Below are 23,073 nucleotides of genomic sequence, written 5' to 3' on the forward strand. Positions count from 1 at the left end.
TTTTCAGAAAAATGCATTAAAAATAACATTTTTAAAAAAGATAGACTACATAATCAACGTATTGATCTGTGAAATGAACATAAATCTTTTAGAAAAATCGAATTTGATTTTTTGTTGTTGTTGATTGAATCAATAACCTCTAACAGACTAACCAAACCCCTTCCGATAGAAACAATTATTAACTAATTTTTTTTATCACCACCAATATCCGATCCACCAAATCGGTTAATCTGGCATCAAATAGTTTTAATTTTCTCCTTTTTTGGGTGGAACGGTGTTCTCCCTTAACTAAACTTTACTTTAATTTTTAATTAAAAATTTAAAACACGGCTCAACTCAGCCGTACCGTACGGTTGTGAAAACACTACCACTCTGATATCACGTGTCATCCACCCCCCACGCACGTGCAAAACCTCACACATGTGTATCCACCACCGTCGTCGTGCCTAGATCGCCGATTCGCTCACAACAACACTACACCACAGCCCCACCGCCGCAATTCACCAACCGCAGCTTCGATCATCGCATTGCATCAAATATAATAGATATTTCCTCATTGTAGAAGATGGAGAAGATGCATTACGCGGCTGAAGAATTAGTGCGAGAATTTCTCGTGTTTCGAGGATTCACCAACACACTCGAAGCTTACGAAACCGAATTACGAACCGACGTTGGAAAAGGTTTTCAGGTTGATAAGATTCTTGACCTAATTTTCTTCTTATACATTCCAAAGTTTCAGATCGATAAATTAGTAGCGCTTCTGGGTTTCTTCAAACACTATATATCTTCATCTTCTGAAACCACACTCGTTTCAACTTTCTCCAAATTGGAAGCTTCTGTTTTAAGCTTCTACGTTGTTCATGCTTTGCAATCTAATAGGAGGGATAAGGTTGTAGAATTTTTCACTGTTCATGGTCCTGATTTGTTGCAGAGTTCTCAGGATGATTGGACTCAATGGTTTGGTGCGTTTTTTCAGCTTGTTTTTGTGTGTGATTATTTTGTAATGAAATTTCAGTGTTAAATTGTAATGACGAGAATCTGTATTGCATTGCAGCAATTCCTTATGTGAAGAATCCACGATTGGATCCCGAATTTCGGATATTTTTCTCTAAGGAGTGGTATAAGGCATTGCATCTTTCTGTTAGGCAAGTCCGAATGTTGGGTTGATGTCGGCAATTTAGAAGCAATTTCGGATGGTGACATGAAAGCACCGGGTGGTGTTGCCTTAGCTATGATCTCAAATAAATTAAGATCAATAGCAGCATTTAACACTGCTGGATATACAAGATTAGTGGTAAGTACCATTGCTGAAAGACAAGCACTATCCTCATTTTGGTATGAGGATGCACTAATTTGGTTAGTCTCCTCCTTAGTAATGTAAGAATCTCTCTTTTTTTTTATTAGTGCTAATTTTTTTTATAATGTACATGGCCATTCTCTTCCATATTTGTTGACCATATGCTGCAGAGTTTGTTCCACAGTTCGGCTGACTTGATGATTCGACCAACACAGATGTTTAGGAAGGAATCGAAGTGCAATCTGCACTAGTATTCTGTCATCCGTGGAACGTAATTTTGTGGTATTGTTAATGATATGATTCATATCTTTTGTGTATCGATCAATTTGTGACGGAATTCATTTACGCCTTGGGAGACAAGCAAAACATCGAATGAACCTGCAACAGTCGCTTCCACGACTACAGCTTCTGCTCTCATTTCATTTCTAAATACAAAATTGGGATTGTTTGTATGTAGAAAATTTTGATAGGCTATTCATACTCATGTTAGAAATCTAACTCATGATTCTTATCCCATTGATTTTATTGCTTGAATATTACATTACATTACATTTCAGTTGCATGGATGGGGTTACTTACCTCTGAATCTGCTTCTTTTATATGATGTTAATATTTTTTAATGTCTAACAAGTCATTTTAAAATAACATTATTACTTATGTTTATTTGAGTAGATACTTGTAATAACTTGTTACATCTAAGAGACTTTTTAAATGACTTTAAAAGGGATGCATAGTGCCTTTTTTATTTTATAACTATTTTCTTAATAAAAATCCATTGACCATGCATACAAAAAGGGATGCATTGTGACACTCCATACTTGCATCCACAATCTCATAATTTTGCATGATTTTTTTCCTTCTTAAATCATCTCAAAGAATTTAAAGACAATTTAGAAATTTTGACTAGTGATGGGTCAAAGATCATATATCAATACATATATAAACAATCAAATAATGATATCATAATTAAGAAAAACATTGAAAGATCACAAAAAATATACAAATATATATGAAAAACTTAAAAATTTCAACATCTATAAAATATAATGACTCTCTACGTGTCTTTATATTTTGAAATTGTTGTAAGATTAATTTATTGTAAGCACTACTAGAAATATTTACACGTGTGATCAAATAATTATTCAATAATTTCTTTCTCATATGGTTGTACATTTGATTTTTAAGAAAATTCAGACTTCTTTCGATAGTGTAGTTGCCATATGCAAAATCAAAATTTGCAGAAGTAAATAAATCATTAATACCAGAATACATTGAACTTTTACAGCACAAAAAGGTAAGTAAAACTTTATTTGCATAAGCAATATAATACATAACATCAATTGCTTCAAAAAAAAAAAATACATAACATCAAAGCAGAAATTAAAATCAAGAAAGTATACATTGTAGCACAATTGACTCTCACAAAGAGGTCTTTATTCTCACTTTACTCTTAACACATTTATTTTAAAATTCAACATTACTATTATAATTCCTTCATTTATAAAACTCCATGATTCCTAAACTTGAGAAAGCACAACAAGCCACTTGAAATTTGGAAAATCCAGAGAGTTTGCTCAAATTCTCCCATTGTTTCTCAGTTCTTTCCCTTCCACCAACTGTGATAAACATGAGATTATCAAGAGTTGAAACAAGTTTAGATTCTTCAGTTGCTGTTGGTTCTTCTGGCAATATGAACTCCACAACAATCAATTTTCCATTTGGTGAAAGAGCTTTGTGACAATTACTTAAAAATTCTATGCACTTTTCATCTGACCAATTGTGACACACAGCCTACAATTATATATGTGACAAAAAATTGTACTTAGTATTTTAATTAAAAAATCAAATAAATGAATCTACCAAGTCTCAAGTAATTAATTAATATGCTTATACCTTTAGTATCATGGCATCACCCTGTGGAACACTTGCAAACATATCTCCTCCAACATGCTCAATCCCTAAATAAAAGTTGGTATATATACTATTAATTATAATATTCAACAAAGTAATTAAACAATTTATAAGATGACATGTTGATAATGACATATGTGATGAAACATTATTATGATTTTTTTAATGTTAATCCTACGGTTTTTAGGAGAATGCGCTCTGGTAATTCAGAATTCAGTCGCAGAGTAAGTCCGTCCAAGAAATTGTTTCACCTAGAAATCACATTTTGGTTCTTCTGAATGATCCGTTCTATTCTATGGTAAAATCCATTAACCACTTGAGTTTACTATCTTAATTGTGCTGAAACAGTATTTACCTGGAATTGGTGGTGCATTTTCAATAACCTGAGGCAGATCAAAATTAATTCCCTTAATTGATGGGTATTTAGATATAATCATTTTTAGATTTTGTCCACTTCCACCACCAACATCAACTAATGTTGATATTCCTTGAAATCCATTGTATATTTCAAGCATTCTTTTCATCTCTGTTGCACAAACATCAACCATTGATTTGTTAAATATTTGGTTCATTTTCTTATCCTTTCCCATGTATTCATACTTTGTCACTCCATGAATGTTCTTGAACAAATCAATGTCTTCAGCAACCACTGCTTCCTTAAAGTTCATCCTACAAAAGAAACCAAAACTTAGACTACTAAAACAATTAAAATAAGATTATATTTGCTAATTCACTCAAATAGTCACAAGATATTGTATTTTAATTTTAGTAATCCATAATAAAATTTAGTAGTAAATTTTTCTCTCCTCATTCTCTTATAAACACAATATTTTCACTTAGATACATTATTTAACTTAACAAGGTTCAATAAAATAATTATTTAGGTTTATTTTATAATATAAGCCCTTGTATTAAGAGTTTTACATTTGAAATGATATTGCGTATGAACTTTATATATTCAGTTATGTGTTAAGAGATTCACACATTTGAATGAAAAATAATCTCGACATGAGTTTATAAGTGGGAGCAAATTTCACGATACACATTGATTTTATAGGTTGAGATTAGCCCAACCCAAATTCTAATTAAGATTATGTTCAACATACTTAAGTTTTCTTTAGCTTATTAATTAAGCTCAAACTTTCTGTTAGCCACACATATAATGTATAACTTATACGTGTACACTTAACATTAAATATTTAATTTAATTAAACTATTTATCCAAACATCGAACTGTACCCTTCCGCATATTATATATGTTTAAAAACGAAATTAAATCACATACCAAACTTGCAACAATGCAGGATAACACATAAATGTAGTGAATGAAGCCAATGATCCTCTAGTTTCATCGGGGACAAGGTATTTTCCGACCATTGAGAGTCCGTAAACTCTCTCGGTGCTACCGTCCTCGATAGTTCGGGTGGCAGAAGTAAGAACGGAATAACTAGCAAGCAAACGCAACATTCGGTCAAGCCTATTAGACAAGTCCGAGTGTTGAGTTGATTGTGGCAATTTAGAAGCAATTTCTGATGGTGACATGAAAGCACCGGGCGGTGTTGCCTTAGCTATGATCTCAAATAAATTAAGATCAATAGCAGCATTTAACACTGCTGGATAAACAAGATTAGTGGTAAGTACCATTGCTGAAAGACAAGCACTATCCTCAATTTGTTCAGAGGCAACACTAATTTGGTTATCCTCTTTAGCAAAGTAGGAATCTCCCATTTTTGATTAGTGACTAATGATTATTTTTCTTTCTTTGTTTAGTTGTTTGTTTTCTTTATGCTTGCTTGATTATTTGCATATCGATGTTGTGCTCTTTTTATAGGCAAAACCAATACATGTATACCTACAATCCAAGACTTTGTGCTTCTTGAGCTTTTAGTTTAGGTAGCTAGAAAAATTTACCTACTCCTTATGACATTTTTTTTTATAGAAAAAATCTTTGTTTTGAGTTCTTAGATGGCACGCTCACTGTTTTAATGTGTCATGACTCATGCATGTATAGTAGCTAGTTTTCTCAATCGGACCTATAAAATCCTTCCAATTTAAATAATTTGAAATATTTTCTATGACAAAATTATGAAAATTTAACTGAACTATCATTTTATTAAAATAGTAGAAGTATAATTAATTATCGTTCTATCAATGATATTTGGCTTAATTGTATTGTATGTTTGTTCCCTTTACATATATATTTTTTTTTTAATTTTAATTTGATCTCTACATTTAAAAGTTTCAAGTTGATCATCTGTATTATTAATGTTAGCATAAGTTCATCATTTCTGCAAAATTTTGAGTTAATTTCACGCATGCGGCTTTGTTTGTCATGTAAACGATTTAAATAAAATTTAACTAAAAAGATTAAGGTAAGGTGTTAACTTCAAAGTTTTAAACATATACGGTAGTTAATTAATTAATTTAAAAAGTTTCAGATAGTTTTGTTTTTAATTAATACTTCAGATAGATTTTAAATATAATAAATTACTCAAATAGATTTATTTTAATTCATGCGATTAAACTGCATGCATTAACCACCAATTGTTAGTTGATTCGGTGGTGAATGACGCTGAACTTAGTAGGGAGGACTCGTTCGATCCCCCGTAACTGCGATCGGGAGAGGGCTGAAACCACTTGATGCCAGAACTGACCCCTGAACCAGATTCAATTGGTGGTGAAAGCAAAAAAAACTGCATGCATTAACCAGCTTTCTTTAATTCCCTTCACCAATCACCACCTAGGTAATACTATAACCACTTATTAAGATTCCGCGGGCGATATAAAAGTGTGTACTAATTTCGTTTGTAGTCAACCAGATTAAGTTTGACTATTTGGAGGAAAAAAATTTCACCATGGCATAAGTGGAAAATGGAATACAAATACTATCTTTAACATCATGCAGCCCGGGTGTTAAAGGTAACCAGGTTTATATCTACAGTTTTTTTCAACCAGCTCTGTTTTGATGTCTTTGAGTTTAATCATATATCTTGCATTTGTATAATGCTTTAGTCATGACTCATGCATGGATAGTAGCTAGCTTTCTGAATTAGAGTTATAAAATCCTCCCAATTCAAATAATTTAAAATATTTTTTATGAGAAGATTATGTAAATTTAACTGAACTATCATTTTATTAAAATAATAGAAGTATAACTAATTATCATTCTATCGATGCCGTCAGATATAATAGTAAGTTTGGTCCTTGCTTTTAATTTAGATTTTAATTTGGTCTCTTACATTACCGATTTTTAGCAGGTGGTCCAACAAACCTTGGAGAAATTCTGATACCATGTTAAGTAACATAACATCCATGATTTAGATTATATAAAAACTTATATATAGACATCCACTAATTAATTATTAACCAATACTCTCAATTATCAATTAACTATATATTTAACACACATGGACGATTTAAACAGAAAGTTGAGTAAAAAGATTAACTTATTGCAATGTTAATTAGTAACGTAAGAGACTAACTTACAATTTTTTAAACATAAGAGACTAAATTAATTAAAAGCTAAAATAAAATTAAGAGACCAAACATGTAATTTAGCACCTTTTTCTTGCTTTAATTTAATTTAAATATTTAAGACAACTTTGGTTAATTAACTTTTAAAAAAAAAAAAAATTGTCTCTTAAAAAGTATCTAAAATTAAAAATTTACATTTAAATAATTCATAAATATTTAAAAAATATAATGTACGAATTCAAAAAATATTATTACATTTTCATTCTTAACATGTGTCTAGATTAATTAATGGGATAGAACTGCATGCATTAGCCAGCTTTGTTTAATTCCACCTATATAACCACTAATTAAGATTCCGCGGGCGATAAAGTGTGTACTGTCTACTGTTAATTTCGTTGTAGTCAAAGCAGCAAAAGGATTATACTAATTTATAACTAATGAATAGTCAAAGTATAAAAGATTATGTTTGACTATTTGGAGGCAAAAATTTCAGCATGACAAAAGTGGAAAAAATGAATACAAATACTAGTACCCCTACTTTTAATGCAACGGAAGCTGCGGTGAACTTTTGTAATTATGTTAAACTCGAAAAACACTAAGCTATTAGGTTTGATCGATTGATAAGAGGTTTAAATAATATGAATATGAGATTCTAAGTTTATTTTTCATTGATAAAATTGTAAACAAATAAAAAAAATTGAAAAACACTTCAATCCGAGTGTTAACCTTAATGCAGTGACAATTTATACAATTAAAATTAAAATAAACTTGCACCATAAATTACGGTTTTTTAATTTAAATGGATAAATGAAATAGACTTGCACCATGCATGTACAATTTTTTTCTTACCATTAAATTAATAAGTCAGATCATATTTCATTTGTATAATGATCAGATATATTAATTCAACGATAAAAATTAATTTATGCATGATGTAATTAAGACTTACTAACAGGCCGGCCTATCAGGCTTTGTAGACTTTTTTAGAAGCATGAGTCTGGCCTATTTATGTAAACAGACTTTTATCAAAGCCTAAGCCTGACATTTTTAATAAACAGGCCAGACCAGACTTACACAGGCCAGGCCGAAGGCGCCTGTAGGCCGCCTGACCTATTCCCAACCCTATCTCCTAGAGATGACAGAGAATTTTTATTGTTTTAGTTAGTCTCATCATTTTTTACGGGAGGTTTTCAATTTTTTTTCCCACCATATTCTCATATTAAATTAATTAAATTAATTTAGTTGAACTAAAAATTAAAATTTAAAATAGGAATAACCATCATATAATGAGAAGTTTTTTTTCTAATAATTTTTAAATTAAGACACAAAATAACCTTAAACTAAATGATGTGTCAAAAAATTAAACATAGGCAAATTGGGAATTTCATTCGTACTTTCTTTTCTTATATAGTATATTTATCTCTCTTGTACAACATATGAAATTATAACAACAAAGATGCAACACAATTGACGTCCTCAAAAGATCTTTATTCTCCTTTTTTACTCTCAACACATCTTAATCTTAATCTTAATCTTATCTTAATCTTAATCTTAATAATATTCTTAATAATATACAAACCCAAACCACTTATAGGGAAAGTTTGATGATTTGTCCACTTCTAACCACACTCTTGCCAAATCATCATAAATAAATATTTTCTTTTTGCCATATTAAGCTTTTATGCCACATAGGTTGCTTCACATGGAATAATTTTTAAAAATTTGAGTTTCCCTCTCATTTTGACTCAATTGGATCTTGGAATAGCAACAAGACAAAATTATTGTAATGGATCAGGCCCAATAGGTTTAAGTCCAAAATTATATCAAACAAAAAAATACTTCCCTCAACAACAAACAGAGTAGTAGCGCTGAAACATAATATATTTGGCAAAGTGTCACTTTCATTTTCTCTGTGTTGTGCCCTTCCCAACTTCTATCTCCGACTTCTTTCTTTCTCCATCTTCCATTTTGGTGAAAAACCAAAAGTTGCTACAAGCTTTGACCAATGCTTTCAAATTTCAAAAATCCCTCCAAAAGTTTCAGAAACCATCCTTATCTTTATGACTCCTTCTCTCTTTCTCCTTCTTCTCTCATAACAACAACAACAACAACAACAGTTACAGACATCAACATCAAATCACCCTCTTCCTCAACATCTCATCCTCTAATTTAAAACCAAAAATGCTGACAACGATTGTTTTCTGGTAACACTCTTAATTTCAGTTTCTTACGTTTTTTAAATCCCAAATTTTCTTCGATTGAATTTTCTAATCCTCTTTCCGTTTCTTTCTTTTTTTATTCTGTTTTATAGGTAAAATTTATATTCTGAAACCCTAAAGAATGAATCGCGTCAATCAGGTTAGAGAAAACAAAAATGTTTTTCACCTTCTGAAACCCTCTTATTGTTGTTTCAAATGAATTTGATTGTTTTTCTGTTTTCAGTTAGATACGCGGAGTAACAGCTATTTTGAATTAAGATTAAGATTTTGGCTGAAAGATTAAGATTGGTGAAAGGATGAAAGCTCTTTAGGATTTAGTAGTCCCTGGATGTAAGTTGAAACAAGGTATGGTTAACTTAATGTCAATTTCAGTTTTTTATATGCTCTCACCACATAATGTATAACTAAGAAAAAAATAAGCATAAGGAAAGAGAAAAAAAATGTGATACTTCTCATATGAAAAAGAAAAGAACAAAATTGAGGGGTCAAGTTTATGAACTTTCATGGTTTAGTTTGTTATCACACTATATTTATATGAAAGAGATTTGCTTGAGTTAGTGTATTGAATATAAAAAACTATGTATTGCAGTGAATGTGAAAAAGTTTCTTGTAACATAACATTTTCTATTATGGAAGAAAGTGATGGAGGAAACTGATGTTATTCTCATTTGGTTTTCAAAAGGATGAATATTTTGTTCCAATTGATACTGTCATTGCCCCACTTGAAGCTGAGATTAAAATGTATAGGAATGAGGTACAATATAACAAATAGTACAATTTCCAGCAAGCTAGGACTTATTTGTAAAGAAAGAAAAAAGTCTAAGTGAATTTTGTGGACTGACAACACTAACATACAATTTGGCTTCGTAGATTACAACACTTCAAGAAGATAAGAAAGCTTTGGAAAGGATAAAAAGTCCAAAGAAACTACATTGATAGAAAGCAGAGAGGATTTTGGAAAGTACACTAGAGAAGGCTCTAATAATTGAAAAAGTTCAAAATCAAAATTTTGACTTAAAGAGACAGATTGAGATCTTACAGCTTGCTAACAGAAGACTAGATCATGATACTATCAAACAAAAATGACTATATGCAAGATATATAGAGTTGGAGCAGCTTGCATATTTGTTATAGATAGATTTGTTATAGATAGATGCATCTTTCAATATAAGAGACTTTTCTTGGTTAATCAATGTTAGGAACATAGAATCTCAATGCTAGCCAATGACAATCTATCATAATCCATTTTCTTGATATTTCTTTGTTATTCAAGTGCGTTGAAACTTTCTTAGCCATATGATCTACTTCTAATTGGTTTATATATGATATGATTTGTAGCATAACTAAAAGGAAAATGCTAAATAGTGCCCCTGGGGCACTAGTTAAGGAAGCTAAGAATAGTAAAAGTGTTTTGAAACTTGTGTAGTCAACTTTTTAAAAGTGTAAAAAGTAATCTTTTCAAAGCAAAAATTTCTATTTTTGGTTCTTTAACTAGTGCCCCAAGGGCACTAGTTAGCATGACCCTAACTAAAATTGCTAATGGCTATGTAAATTCAAAAAACACGGGGGGCGCACCGGAAGGGTTATGTTTATGCGTATATTAATTTTGTAAATCTTATAGAAGGATTGTGTTATGTAACTTTATTATAATTATGTTCCAAATTTTATATTTAGAAAATAACATGGGTACTACAAAAAAACACGGGGTTTACGGTCTGCAAATTGAAAATTGTATACGAAATCATTAAAATATGGTGCTTCCCGTGCGTTAGCACGGGTACTCGGACTAGTATTTTAAAATCCAAAGTTACTGTAAAAAACTTTATTACTAGTATTTATAAAGTTCCATGACTCCAAAACTGGAGGAGAAAGCGCGGCAAGCAACTTGGAATTTTGAAAATCCAGAGAGTTTACCCAATTTCTCATATTGTTTCTCAGTTCTTTCTCTTCCACCACTTGTGATGAACATGAGATTATCAAGAGTTGAAACAAGTTTAGATTCTTCGGATGGTGTTGGTTCTTCTTGCAATATGAACTCCACTATAATCACCTTCCCATTTGGTGACAAAGCTTTGTGACATTTGCTTAAAATTTCTGTGCATTTTTCATCTGACCAATTATGACATACACCCTACAATTATGTGCAAAAGCCAGAAAAAATAATTTAGAGAGTTGTTTGATTTATAAAAGATAAGTATTAGATACAACAACACAAAATAAAATTTATTTAAAGGACACACATTGTCAACTTAAATTAGAAAGAAAAAAAAAAGGAACCGTTCAACGTTCGATGTCATATTAAGAAAGTGAGATTAAGTGGGATGACGTGACGGAAAACATAATTGTGATTGGTTGACAATATAAAATTATTTTACAATGTTGATACATATTCTTTTTTTTTTTCAAATAAAATAACACGTTAAATTTTTAATGTATGAAACAATTTTTTGTCTTATATAATGTTTTGTGGACAATAAATTATTTTGATATTTTTATCAACTTATACTTGAGACAAAAAAATATAATATGAATTGACGAGGACTACAATTTTAGTTTTTATCTCATCTCTTAGCTTCTGATTCGTCCAATTATAGAAATAATTTTAAATCAAACCTAATATAATTGAGATTGTTATGTTTAGACTCTTATTTTTTAGAAATCAAACACACGTCCTAATTATAAAATTTGATTTTTTTTTTTTTTCAAGTTACGAGTGATTAATTAATCAGTAAGATATAATTATTTAATATACGTACCTTTAATATCATGGCATCACCATGTGGAATGCTTGCAAACATATCTCCTCCAACATGTTCAATCCCTTAAATAAAGTTGGTACACTTTATTAATTATACTCCAAAATCAGAGAGATAATAGTTTTTTATTATTCAACGAAGTAAAAAATGTTATAAGATGACTTCTTTTTTATTTTTTGACATAAAAGATGACATGTTGATAATGATATATATATATATATCACATAAAAATTAGAGAGAGAATAGTTTTTTTATTGGTAATTAAGAAAAATAAAAAAATGGGGAGATAAACCAAATCAGATTAACAGAACAAAAATTAGGCAAGCTAAATCTATCCCGAAAGAAAACTTTCCTAAAAATCAATAAAACATTTTTGTTGTTTATTTATATTAAATACCGGAATAAATAGTAATTTTCTCTGGTCCTTTTACAAGAAGCAACTTTAAACTCTTTAAATAATTGATGTATTTAGTCTATAATAATGATCAAATACATATGTTATTCAATAAACTTAAAAAATTAACTGTTTCTTATAAAAATGATCGGATGTATGGGATGAATCAAGTGGAGTTTTCCTTGTACTTACAGCGAGGGAGTATGTTACCTGAAAGTGGTTGTGCATTTTCAATAACATGAGGCAGATCAAAATTAATTCCCTTAATTAAAGGGTACTTGGAAATTATCATTTTGAGGTTTTGTCCACTTCCACCGCCAACATCAACCAATGTTGATATTCCCTCAAATCCAGTGTATATTTCAAGCATTCTTTTCATCTCTATTGCACAAATATCAACCATTGATTTGTTAAATATTTGGTTCATTTTTTCATCCTTTCCCATGTATTCGTACTTTGTCACTCCATGAATTTTCTTGAACACATCAATGTTTTCAGCAACCACAACTTCCTTAAAATTCGCCCTAAAAAACAAATTACATAAAACTTAGTAAGAACATCAAAAAATTCCAGGTAATCAGTTTAAACTGATTTGGGCCCTCCGATCTTTAATCAGCGATTGTGATCATTTTGTTTTATAAAACTGTATTTTAAATAAAAAATATCTGATTTCAAATCAACAATCATGATTCATTAAAGTGTGAAACCACTTTATTATTTAACAACAGTGAATCCAAATCCATAACTTATTCCTATATTTGTTAAATAAACATTGATTTAAAGTTTATCGAAAATCTATATTCTTACATTCATTATATATGCATTTAAGAACTGAAATCACTTACCAAACTTGTAACAATGCAGGAGAGTATATAAATGAGGTGATTGATGCCAAGGAGCCTCCACTTTCATCAGGGACAAAGCATTTTCCAACCATCGAGAGGCCATAAACTCTCTCGGTACCATTCTCGGTGGTTCGAGTAAAAGATATAAGAATGGAATAACTAGCAAGCAAACGTAACATTCGGTCAAGCCTATTAGACAAGTCCGAGTGTTGGGTTGATTGTGGCAATTTAGAAGCAATTTCTGATGGTGACATGAAAGCACCACATGGTGTTGCCTTAGCTATGATCTCAAATAAATTGAGATCAATAGCAGCATTTAACACTGCTGAATAAACAAGATTAGTGGTTGTTAGGAATGGTTAGCTTGTATGATAAGAAATTGGCTGCAGCCTAAGCCTAAGCCATGCCTGCTGGCCTGCAGTGTGCGCGCGCGCCTAAGCCTGGCCTGCCTTGCCTTGCCTGCAGGCTTGCACAGCCAACTGGTTGGCTTGGACTGCAAGCTATTGTACTTTGCCTATAAAAGGCCTCTTGATCAATGAATAAGATGAGCTGATTACCCCTAAAAACAACAATTGGTATCAGGTTCTCTACTCTAGGGACCTGAGGAGAGAGAAATTGCAATTTCTAACCAAAATCAGTTACAACCACTTTTGCAACCGTTTTCTGTTACGCTTCTTCTTCTTTCTTCCTCATCTGAAGCTTTTTCTTTTCATCAATGGCGGAAGAAACGAAGTATAATCACACAAAAGTTCCTAAATTTGATGGCTATTACGAGCATTGGGCTATGCTAATGGAGAATCTCATTCGATCGAAGGAACTTTGGGGCTTAATTGAACCAGGCATTACGGCGGCGCCACCTGATGCTACAGCTGAACAATTGCAAGCAATTGAAGCGCTCAAATTGAAAGACTTGAAGGTAAAGAACTACCTCTTTCAATCTATTGATCGTTCCATTATGGAAACGATTCTTGTTCGCACCACATCCAAAGATATTTGGGATGCTATGAAACGCAAGTACCAAGGATCCACGAAGGTGAAACGTGCTCACCTGCAAGCATTGAAACGTGAATTTGAAGTTCTTGAAATGAAGGATAATGAATCCGTAGAACAGTATTTTTCAAGAACTCTTGCTATTGCAAATCGCATGAGTGCACAGGGCCAAACTCTGCAAGAAGTTGAAGTTGTTGAAAAGATCTTGCGATCTATGTCTTCAAAATTCAATTATGTGGTTTGTTCCATAGAGGAATCAAATGATGTTACAGCTATGTCCATTGATAGCTTGCAGAGTAGTTTGATTGTGCAAGAACAAAGGATGAAGAGACAGACTGAAATTACAGATGAACAAGCTTTGAAAATCTCCAATCCTGAGAAAGGTGCTGGTAGAGGGAGAGGCAGAAACAATGGTGGTAGAGGTCGTGGCAGAGGAAGGCAAAACAAAGAGTTTGTTGAATGCTTCAAATGCCACAAGCTTGGACACTATCAGAGTGAATGCCCTGAGTATGAAGGTAATGTTCACTATGCTGAATACAATAGTGTAGAAGAAATGCTGCTTATGTCTAGAACTGATCAAGAATCAAAAGTTAATGCAATTGAACCATGGTATCTTGATTCTGGGTGTAGTAATCACATGATAGGTCATCAAGATTGGTTCATTGATTTTGATGATAGTTATAGAGATTCAGTCAAACTTGGTGATGATTCAAGAATGGCTGTGATGGGAAAAGGTAATGTGAGGTTAAAGATTAATGATCTAGTTCATGTCATTACCAATGTGTACTTTGTTCCTGGCTTGAAAACCAATCTCATTAGCATAGGACAATTGCAGCAAAAGAGAGTCACAGTTATCTTTAAAGATGATTCTTGCAAGATTTATCATGAAGAAAAGGGTTTGCTGTTCACTACTGCTATGTCTAGCAATAGAATGTATGTGATTTCTGCAACTGTTATCAACCCTAGATGTTTGATGTCTGCAAAGCAAGAATCAACTGTGTTGTGGCATGGAAGGTATGGTCACTTGCACTTCAAGGGATTGAATACTCTATCCAAGAAACAGATGGTGAAGGGACTACCAGACCTTGAAGAAATAGAAGATAATTGTGTTGATTGCTTGGCTGGTAAGCAATCCAGAGACTCTATTCCAAAACAAGCTAATTGGAGAGCATCTGCAAGATTAGAACTGATCCATTCAGACATTTGTGGCCCTATTACTCCTCAATCAAATGGAGGAAGCAGGTACTTCATCACATTCACAGATGATTTCAGCAGAAAAACCTGGATATATGTGTTAAAAGAAAAATCTCTTGCTCTTGACTGTTTTAAATCTTTTAAGGCCCTTGTTGAGAAAGAAGCTAAATGTGCTATACAATGTCTTAGGACAGATAGAGGTGGTGAATATACCTCTAATGCCTTTAGTGACTTCTGCAGTAAGGAAGGGATTAAAAGGCAACTGACTGCAGCTTATACTCCACAGCAAAATGGAGTATCTGAGAGGAAAAATAGAACATTACTGAACATTGTCAGAAGTATGATTCATGCAAGAAGTGTCCCAAAGAGATTTTGGCCTGAGGCAATTAAATGGGCAACTTATGTGATGAACAGGAGTCCTACACTTAGTGTGAAAGATATGACACCAGAGGAAGCATGGAGTGGGAGGAAGCCATCTGTGCATCATTTTAAAGTTTTTGGATGTGTGGCTCATGTGCATATTCATGACAGTCAAAGAAAGAAGTTAGATGACAAGAGCAAAAAGTGTGTTTTGCTTGGTGTTAGTGAAGAGTCTAAGGCATATAAGCTTTATGACCCTATTGAAAATAAAATCATAATAAGTAGAGATGTGATCTTTGAAGAATCAAAGAGCTGGAATTGGAATAAGCCAAAGAAACCAGCTAGAAATGACAATGACTGGGAAGAGATTGAGTCAGCAGATGGAAGTATTGCTGAGAATCCAGTTGATACTAATGAACAAGCTACAGCTATCAACAATGAAAATGTGGTAAATGAAACATCTAGTGATAGTGAAGCTGAGAGAAGTTCTCCTCTTGGCCCAAGGATAAGAAAACCATCTGTTAGATTGAATGACTATGTAATTGGTCAAGCTGCAGAAATTGATGAAGATGAGTTGGAACTGCACAATCTTGCAGTGATTAACACTAACAATGATCCAATTACTTACAATGAAGCAGTGAAACATGAAGTTTGGAGACAGGCAATGGATGTTGAAATAGAGTCAATCAAGAATAATGATACCTGGGAGCTCACTACTCTACCAGCTGGCTGTAACTCCATTGGTGTAAAGTGGATATATAAGACAAAGTATAATGAGAAGGGAGAAATTGATAAGTACAAAGCAAGATTGGTGGCTAAGGGATACACACAGAAGCATGGCATAGACTATCATGAAGTCTTTGCACCAGTTGCAAGATGGGACACTATCAGATCCATTCTAGCATTTGCAGCTAATAATGGATGGAAGATTTTTCAATTAGATGTTAAATCTGCTTTCTTACATGGTGAATTGACTGAGAACATCTATGTGAGTCAGCCATTAGGGTATATCAGCAAGGATAAGTCCATGGTGTATAGATTGAAGAAGGCCTTGTATGGATTGAAGCAAGCTCCAAGGGCTTGGTACAGCAAAATTGAGTCTTACTTCAGTGCAGAAAAATTTGAGAAATGTCCATATGAGCATACCTTATTTGTCAAATATGGTATGAAGAATGAGATTTTGTTGGTAAGTTTGTATGTAGATGATTTGATCTACACTGGAAACAATAAAAAATTGATGGATGAATTTAAGTCATCTATGAAGAAAAGGTTTGCTATGACAGATTTGGGAAAAATGAGATTCTTTCTTGGTGTGGAAGTTAATCAAGATAGCAATGGAATTTTCATCACTCAGCAGAAATATGCAGCAGAAATCCTGTCTAGGTTTGGAATGGAACATTGTAATCAAGTGAATAGCCCTATAGTTCCTGGTTGCAAGCTAGTTAAAGATGAAACTGAGCAAGGGACAGATGCAACTGTCTATAAGCAAATGATAGGGTGTCTAATGTATCTACTAGCCACAAGGCCTGACTTGGCCTATTCAGTATGTTTGGTGGCAAGGTTCATGGAAAGGCCAACTGAGATGCATGTGACTGCTGTGAAGAGAATTATGAGATATCTGAAAGGTACTTTAGGATTTGGAATTCTGTACAAGTCTAATTCCAAGTCTGATTTGTGTTTGAAAGGGTGGTGTGACTCAGATTATGCTGGTGATTTAGATGATAGGAAGAGCACTACAGGTTTTGTGTTCATGTTGGGAGGTAGTGCTATTTCTTGGTCCTCTAAAAAACAACCAATTGTGACTTTGTCAACCACTGAAGCAGAGCATGTCTCAGCTGCAGCCTGTGCCTGTCAAGGAATTTGGTTGAAGAATGTGCTGAATTACTTGAAGATGAAGCAATCAGAGTGCATTTTGATCTATTGTGACAACAGCTCCTCAATTAAGCTTTCAAAGAATCCTATTATGCATGGAAGATCAAAGCACATTGATGTTAGATTTCACTTCCTTAGAGACCTCACTAAGGATGAAACTATTGAGTTGGTTCACTGCAGGAGTGAAGAGCAGTTAGCAGATCTGCTCACTAAGCCTTTGAAGCTGGAGTCCTTTTGCAAATTAAGGGAGGGCTTAGGCATGTGTGATGTTAATAGCTTGATACATTGAACATTTGGTTTGTGTTTTTTTTGTATTTGTATGTGTTCAAATAAGGGAGGGTATGTTAGGAATGGTTAGCTTGTATGATAAGAAATTGGCTGCAGCCTAAGCCATGCCTGCTGGCCTGCAGTGTGCGCGCGCGCCTAAGCCTGGCCTGCCTTGCCTTGCCTGCAGGCTTGCACAGCCAACTGGTTGGCTTGGACTGCAAGCTATTGTACTTTGCCTATAAAAGGCCTCTTGATCAATGAATAAGATGAGCTGATTACCCCTAAAAACAACTGGTAACTAACATTGCTGAGAGATATGCACTGTCCTCGGTTTGTTCTGAGGAAGCACTAATTTGGTTATCCTCTTTACTAAAGTAGGAATCTCCCATTTTTTGATTAGCACTAATGACTTTTTTTTTCTTTCTTTAGTTGTTGGTATGATTGCTTGATTATTTTCATATCGACATTGTGATCTTTTTATAGGCAAAATAAAAGCATATACCTCCAAATCTAAGACTTTGTACTTCTTTGTCGTTTGTGGTAGGAAGATTGACCTGCTCTGCTCCTTATGGTTTTGAGTTGTATGAAACGGTGCGTCTTAGTCATCTCTAGTACGTGGAATTATAAAAACATCCCATTTCCAATAATTTGAAGCATTTTTCATGAACTACTATCATTTTATAATATTTGTCAATTTAATGGGTTGCACGTTTGAGCCTACCCAGCTAATAGCCTTTTATTTTTGAAAAATACTTAAAATTGTCATGAATATATTTGGTCACTGCATTCGATCACACTCACGTAAATATACATATTATTTAACTATTTTTCTTTCTACTTTTTATCACACATGTGTGATCAAATAGAGTGATCAAATCCTTGTGACCACCTAATTAAGACTTACTCGTTATTTTATAAATTTAGTGTTTATTAATTGTGTAGGATTTAATTTATGGTGAACAATCTGGTAGTAGTAGCTTATAGGGAAAAAATTCAATCAGATGTCATATTTTCATATTAATTTTTGTTTAAAAATTCATGTTTAAAAATGATTTTTGTCTATAAGCACCTGTGACAATAATGTAAATTGGGCACCAAAAAATTTACCTTATAATTTATATGGTCGGTCAATGTAAAATTATTTTCACATTCATTTAATTATGAGTTATTGTAGTTTAATTTATTTATTGTTCTTTCCCTTTTCAATGTAGAACTCTTGGATATGTTTGAATATTGATGGAATGAGATGTAATGTAATGGAATGGAAAGGGATCGAATAAAATAATGTTATATTGTTTGGATTCGAAAAATAATAATAGAATGGAATGTAATAGGATGAAATTAATTTCATCTCATACCATCACTTACCTTCAATTTTGTTCCTCTCATTTCTAAAATATCCAAACAATGAAATGGTAGATTTATTCCACTCGCTTCATTCTATTTCACTCCGCTCCATTCCATTGTATTTCATCAATCCAAACAGAGTCTAAGTTCGTGGTCTTGATAAATTTATAGTCTATCAAGTACATTTTTTTTGAGTGGGCACAAATATTTGAACACGTCAAACACAAAAAAAAAAGAACAAATAATTGTGTCCACAAAAAAATTACTTCCATTAAGTACTAAAAACTAAATATAATGTGGAGTAAAATATTTACGTGTGCCTCTATAACTATTTGTGAGATTTATCTTATATGAAAATTTTTGAAGTGTTGGGTCTAAGAGATTAATAAGTGTATTGCATTTTATTTAATTGTGCTAAAACTTCTATCTTATCTTAGCGGAATAGCTTTATTTGCTACCTGATTTGGGACAAGTAGAATTAATTAATTAGAGTTGACAAAAAAAAAAGAATTAATTTATTAGAAGTAACAATTTAAATATAATTTCCGGATGAGCAAAACTTTTTTTTTTTTTTGACTTAAGCAAAACTAGTTTTAGGTGTGCATGAGATCCACAATTTTTTTTTGTTAATGTACAAAGAAAAAGACTTTGTTAATTAAAATATATTATAATTACATTTGTTGTTCTAGTTTTTCTACTTACACCTGAAATTTTCAAAAGTTTACTTTGGGCGGAAAGATTTATTCAAAGTAAACTTTTAGGAGGTAAATGGGTGTGGAAAAAAATTCAAAATGGTTAAACAATTCGTTCATACTTGTTGTGACATAAAGTTATCTCTAATCTTTCAAAGAATCAAAATGTAGTGAAAAAACAGAGGTGCACAAAGTGAAAACTTCTCAACCCACCACAACATTTTTCCCCTACCTCCAAAAAATTCGAAAAACGTTTTCCGAACTTTTTATAGTGTAAATTTTACATTAGAAAAACATTTCGGAATGTATTTTCCGAATTTTTTTTTGCGCTAGGGGTAGGTGAGAAATGTTGTGGTGGGTTGAGAAGTTTTCGGACAAAGTTGTTCATATAGACGAATAGTTCCTACACATGTCAAGAAGGCCCAACCCATAGGAAGCCAGTTGGTCCCAGACTAATAACCCTCTTTTGCAAGTCAATATCATTCAAAGTACCAAAATGTACTTTTAATAATTTTTTTTTTCCTTTCAAAAATAGTGTATTTTTTTGTCGTAATACACAGCCAAAAACATGTTTCCCGATAAACTAGGGATGACAATTTGACCCATATTTAATGGGTACTCATAATAGGTAGTGTAAAAACTCACATTTTGGATATGAATATATGTAATTACCCAAAAATATGAGCGGATATGAGTGGAGGAACAGTTGTACGGGTACCTTAGTACCCACCCCGCCTCATACCAACATAATATATTTATTTATTTTAATTATATTATTAAGGTGAAAAAATTGGTGTACACTTGAACCCGAGACTTTGCATATAACATGCAATGTCTCTATCAATTGAGCTATGCTCACGGGCAAAAAAAATTATTCAAGAATCGGACAAAAGTGTGGTTGCTTAATAAAAAAAAAAAGTAACATATATGTCGAACTTGCATAAATCAAAGAAATACTCTATGTAACTTTGATTTACTTTTACATAGATATGCATATATTCAATTAGCCCACACAACTCCTCATCACAAAATAAAAACAATTATAAACTCCAACCTAGTTAACAAGACAATTTTTCTTATAAAGAAAAAAAAAACACGAATTGGTACTCTTACCAAAAAGCCAATAGCAACATCACCAAAATAATCATAGAATTAGAGTATTTTCCTTCTTTGTTTAAAATGAGAATTGTTGATGGAAAGAAGTTTCTTTAAACCCTTCCACATACTAGGCTTATTATTGGTTATATTACCAATTTTTAAGGATCTATAATCAACAATCTCCTCATTGAAAACCTCCCACAATAAATCCATAGGAACCTCTTCATCATCTTCTCTTGGTATTTTCTTTCCATTTTGTATAGATGAAAAACTCTTATTTTGGCCCTTAGAATCCTCCAAATTTTCTTCATAGCAATCTTTTTTATCCCTTAGGACATGTTGGTAGGAATTATTAGAAGATGATTGATTCGAAAGAGGAGGTGAATCAATGATAGAGTCTTCTGTTCCCATTTTCCTTGGTGGATAATTGATCAAACAATGTATGAAAATATATGGAGATCAGATTGAAAGACGTTTGAATATGAAATATTAATTTTTTTAGGCACAATAGTAATACTTTTGGAGGAATCGAAGCTCTCACAATCCGCAACATTAGTTGCTCCATGATTCTTTTCAACCCCACTTCCCTGTGATATGGCCTGCAACTTCTCTCTTTCCAATATGTGCACTAGCTTTACCAAAATCTTCTCCAATTCATCTCTGTTTTCCCCTATAATATTCAAATTTTAACTCCAAATATAACAAAAAATTCTGATGGTTAAAATTTTAAAAATTAATAAGGTTTTTGGTCGACCACTTACACTTAATGACATCCACAATTCAGTCAACTAAAACTAACGTTTTTTTTTGTAAAAAAGTGACAGATGTGTTTTTAAAGGATCAATCCGAACTTTTTTTTAAGGGACTATTGTGAAATCTAAAATATTTTTAAAGGACCAATAGAAAAAATACCTTTAATGTAGTATTATTTGATATAGTAACGACACTCTTTTTCTTAGTGGGCTTTTAAGACCCTAATAACACACACAGCCCGCAGGTTCAAGGCACCGATATTTTTATTTTTATTTTTATTTTTTAAAAAAATTGTTATATTTTTGGTTTACAGTGTTGGCAATGATGATCGAACCTAAGACCTCATGCATACTATCCAACTCCCTCACTATTAGACCAAACCTAGTGGTTTTAAGGCACAAATATCATTCAAAGTATTTATATCAAATTGTTTTAAAAAAAAAGTATTTATACCAAATTAAAATTTTAGACGGTTTCTCGATCGATCTTTTATATGATCAAATTTGTCGAAACACGCTGTCAAAAATGTACTTCTGATAGTTTATTTTCTATCATGATACATGATACACTACCGAAAAACACGATAAATCCATACGTTTTTTTGGAGCGGACGAGAAAGCATCTAAAAATTTTATTCATCAATCTTTTTTCAAGTAGCCTTATCTTCCCAAGAGTACACTTAAAATGAAGAAATGCCCCCCCCCCCCCCCCCACCCCCCCACCCCCCCACCCCCCACTTTCCCCCCCTTTACTAGATAACAAAACATGATTGGGTTTTAAGGCAAGATGCTATATATAACAATTCATTCCATTGTTGTGGTTGAATTTTTCAAATTCAGAACAGAGGCTATCCACCAACAAGAGTTGAACCACCTTTTCTATGGATCACTTTGTCAAAACCAATTTCATTTAAACATAAACATACATAATTATTACTTAATTTCATCTAATCCCAAGCCTTTAGGAACAAATTTTTCTCAAATACAAGCAAAATTTATAGGCAAGGGAAATTATTCTTAGTCCAAAGGAAGAAAACTAAACCAAATACAAGCAACTAATATACAAATATGCATAATCAATTGGAGTCCAAAAGATTTAAGAACAGTACAAAAGTGTGGTTGCTAAATAAAAAAGGTACATATATATTGAACTTTCATTCACTTTTACAAAGCTCCTAATCATAAATCATAAAATAAAAACAATTATAAACTCCTACCTAATTAACAAGACAATTTTTTCTTATAAAAAAAGAAAAAGAAAAGAAAAGAAAAGATGAATTAGTACTCTTACCCAAAATCCAATAGTATGATCACCAAAATAATCATAGAATTAGAGTATTCTCCTTCTTGGTTTACCATGAGAATTGTTAATGAAAAAAAGTTTCTTTAAAACCTTCAACATAACCAACATACTAGGCTTATTCTTGGTTTGAATAAGAGCATTATTGGTTATATTACCAATTCTTAATGATCTATATTCAACAACCTCCTCATTGAAAACCTCCCACAATAAATCCATAGGAACCTCTTCATCATCTTCTCTTGTTATTTTCTTACCATTTTGTATAGATGAAAAGCTCTTCCTTTGGCCCTTAGGGTCCAAAT

At 32.4% G+C, this 23,073-nt stretch overlaps 3 protein-coding genes and 1 long non-coding RNA gene across 6 annotated transcripts; 2 read left to right on the plus strand and 2 right to left on the minus strand.

Moving 5' to 3' along the window:
• Positions 1-313: 313 nt before the first annotated feature.
• On the plus strand, positions 314-1,859 carry LOC123918750 (WD repeat-containing protein 91 homolog). 2 transcript variants are annotated; one of them, XR_006812903.1, is made up of 3 exons: positions 370-962; positions 1,055-1,377; positions 1,468-1,859. XR_006812903.1 is itself a non-coding variant. In XM_045970897.1 (2 exons), the coding sequence occupies exons 1-2, from the start codon at positions 566-568 to the stop codon at positions 1,165-1,167; spliced, it is 510 nt and encodes a 169-aa protein (XP_045826853.1). In that variant the 5' UTR covers positions 314-565; the 3' UTR covers positions 1,168-1,859. The 2 variants fall into 2 exon arrangements, 1 of the variants encoding a protein (XP_045826853.1); XM_045970897.1 differs by having other exon boundaries at positions 314-962; positions 1,055-1,859.
• Positions 1,860-2,657: 798 nt separating this feature from the next.
• On the minus strand, positions 2,658-5,019 carry LOC123918761 (isoliquiritigenin 2'-O-methyltransferase). The gene is made up of 4 exons (XM_045970913.1): positions 4,494-5,019; positions 3,564-3,877; positions 3,191-3,255; positions 2,658-3,088 (listed from the first exon to the last, which is right to left on the minus strand). The coding sequence occupies exons 1-4, from the start codon at positions 4,934-4,936 to the stop codon at positions 2,792-2,794; spliced, it is 1,119 nt and encodes a 372-aa protein (XP_045826869.1). The 5' UTR covers positions 4,937-5,019; the 3' UTR covers positions 2,658-2,791.
• Positions 5,020-8,300: 3,281 nt separating this feature from the next.
• Positions 8,301-10,194, plus strand: LOC123918768. Of its 2 annotated transcripts, none has more exons than XR_006812910.1 (4): positions 8,301-8,886; positions 8,994-9,040; positions 9,125-9,655; positions 9,772-10,194. It is a non-coding gene; the product is annotated as an uncharacterized LOC123918768 (long non-coding RNA). The 2 variants fall into 2 exon arrangements; XR_006812911.1 differs by having other exon boundaries at positions 9,125-9,246.
• A 371-nt stretch (positions 10,195-10,565) lies between these two features.
• LOC123918780 (isoliquiritigenin 2'-O-methyltransferase-like) lies at positions 10,566-18,002 on the minus strand. Its single transcript, XM_045970932.1, has 5 exons — positions 17,874-18,002; positions 12,897-13,241; positions 12,262-12,575; positions 11,658-11,722; positions 10,566-11,032 (listed from the first exon to the last, which is right to left on the minus strand). Exons 1-5 carry the CDS (start codon positions 17,966-17,968, stop codon positions 10,730-10,732), a joined length of 1,122 nt encoding a protein of 373 aa, XP_045826888.1. The 5' UTR covers positions 17,969-18,002; the 3' UTR covers positions 10,566-10,729.
• Positions 18,003-23,073: the final 5,071 nt, after the last annotated feature.

This window comes from Trifolium pratense, linkage group LG1, assembly GCF_020283565.1.
Source record: "Trifolium pratense cultivar HEN17-A07 linkage group LG1, ARS_RC_1.1, whole genome shotgun sequence".
NCBI lineage: Eukaryota > Viridiplantae > Streptophyta > Magnoliopsida > Fabales > Fabaceae > Trifolium > Trifolium pratense.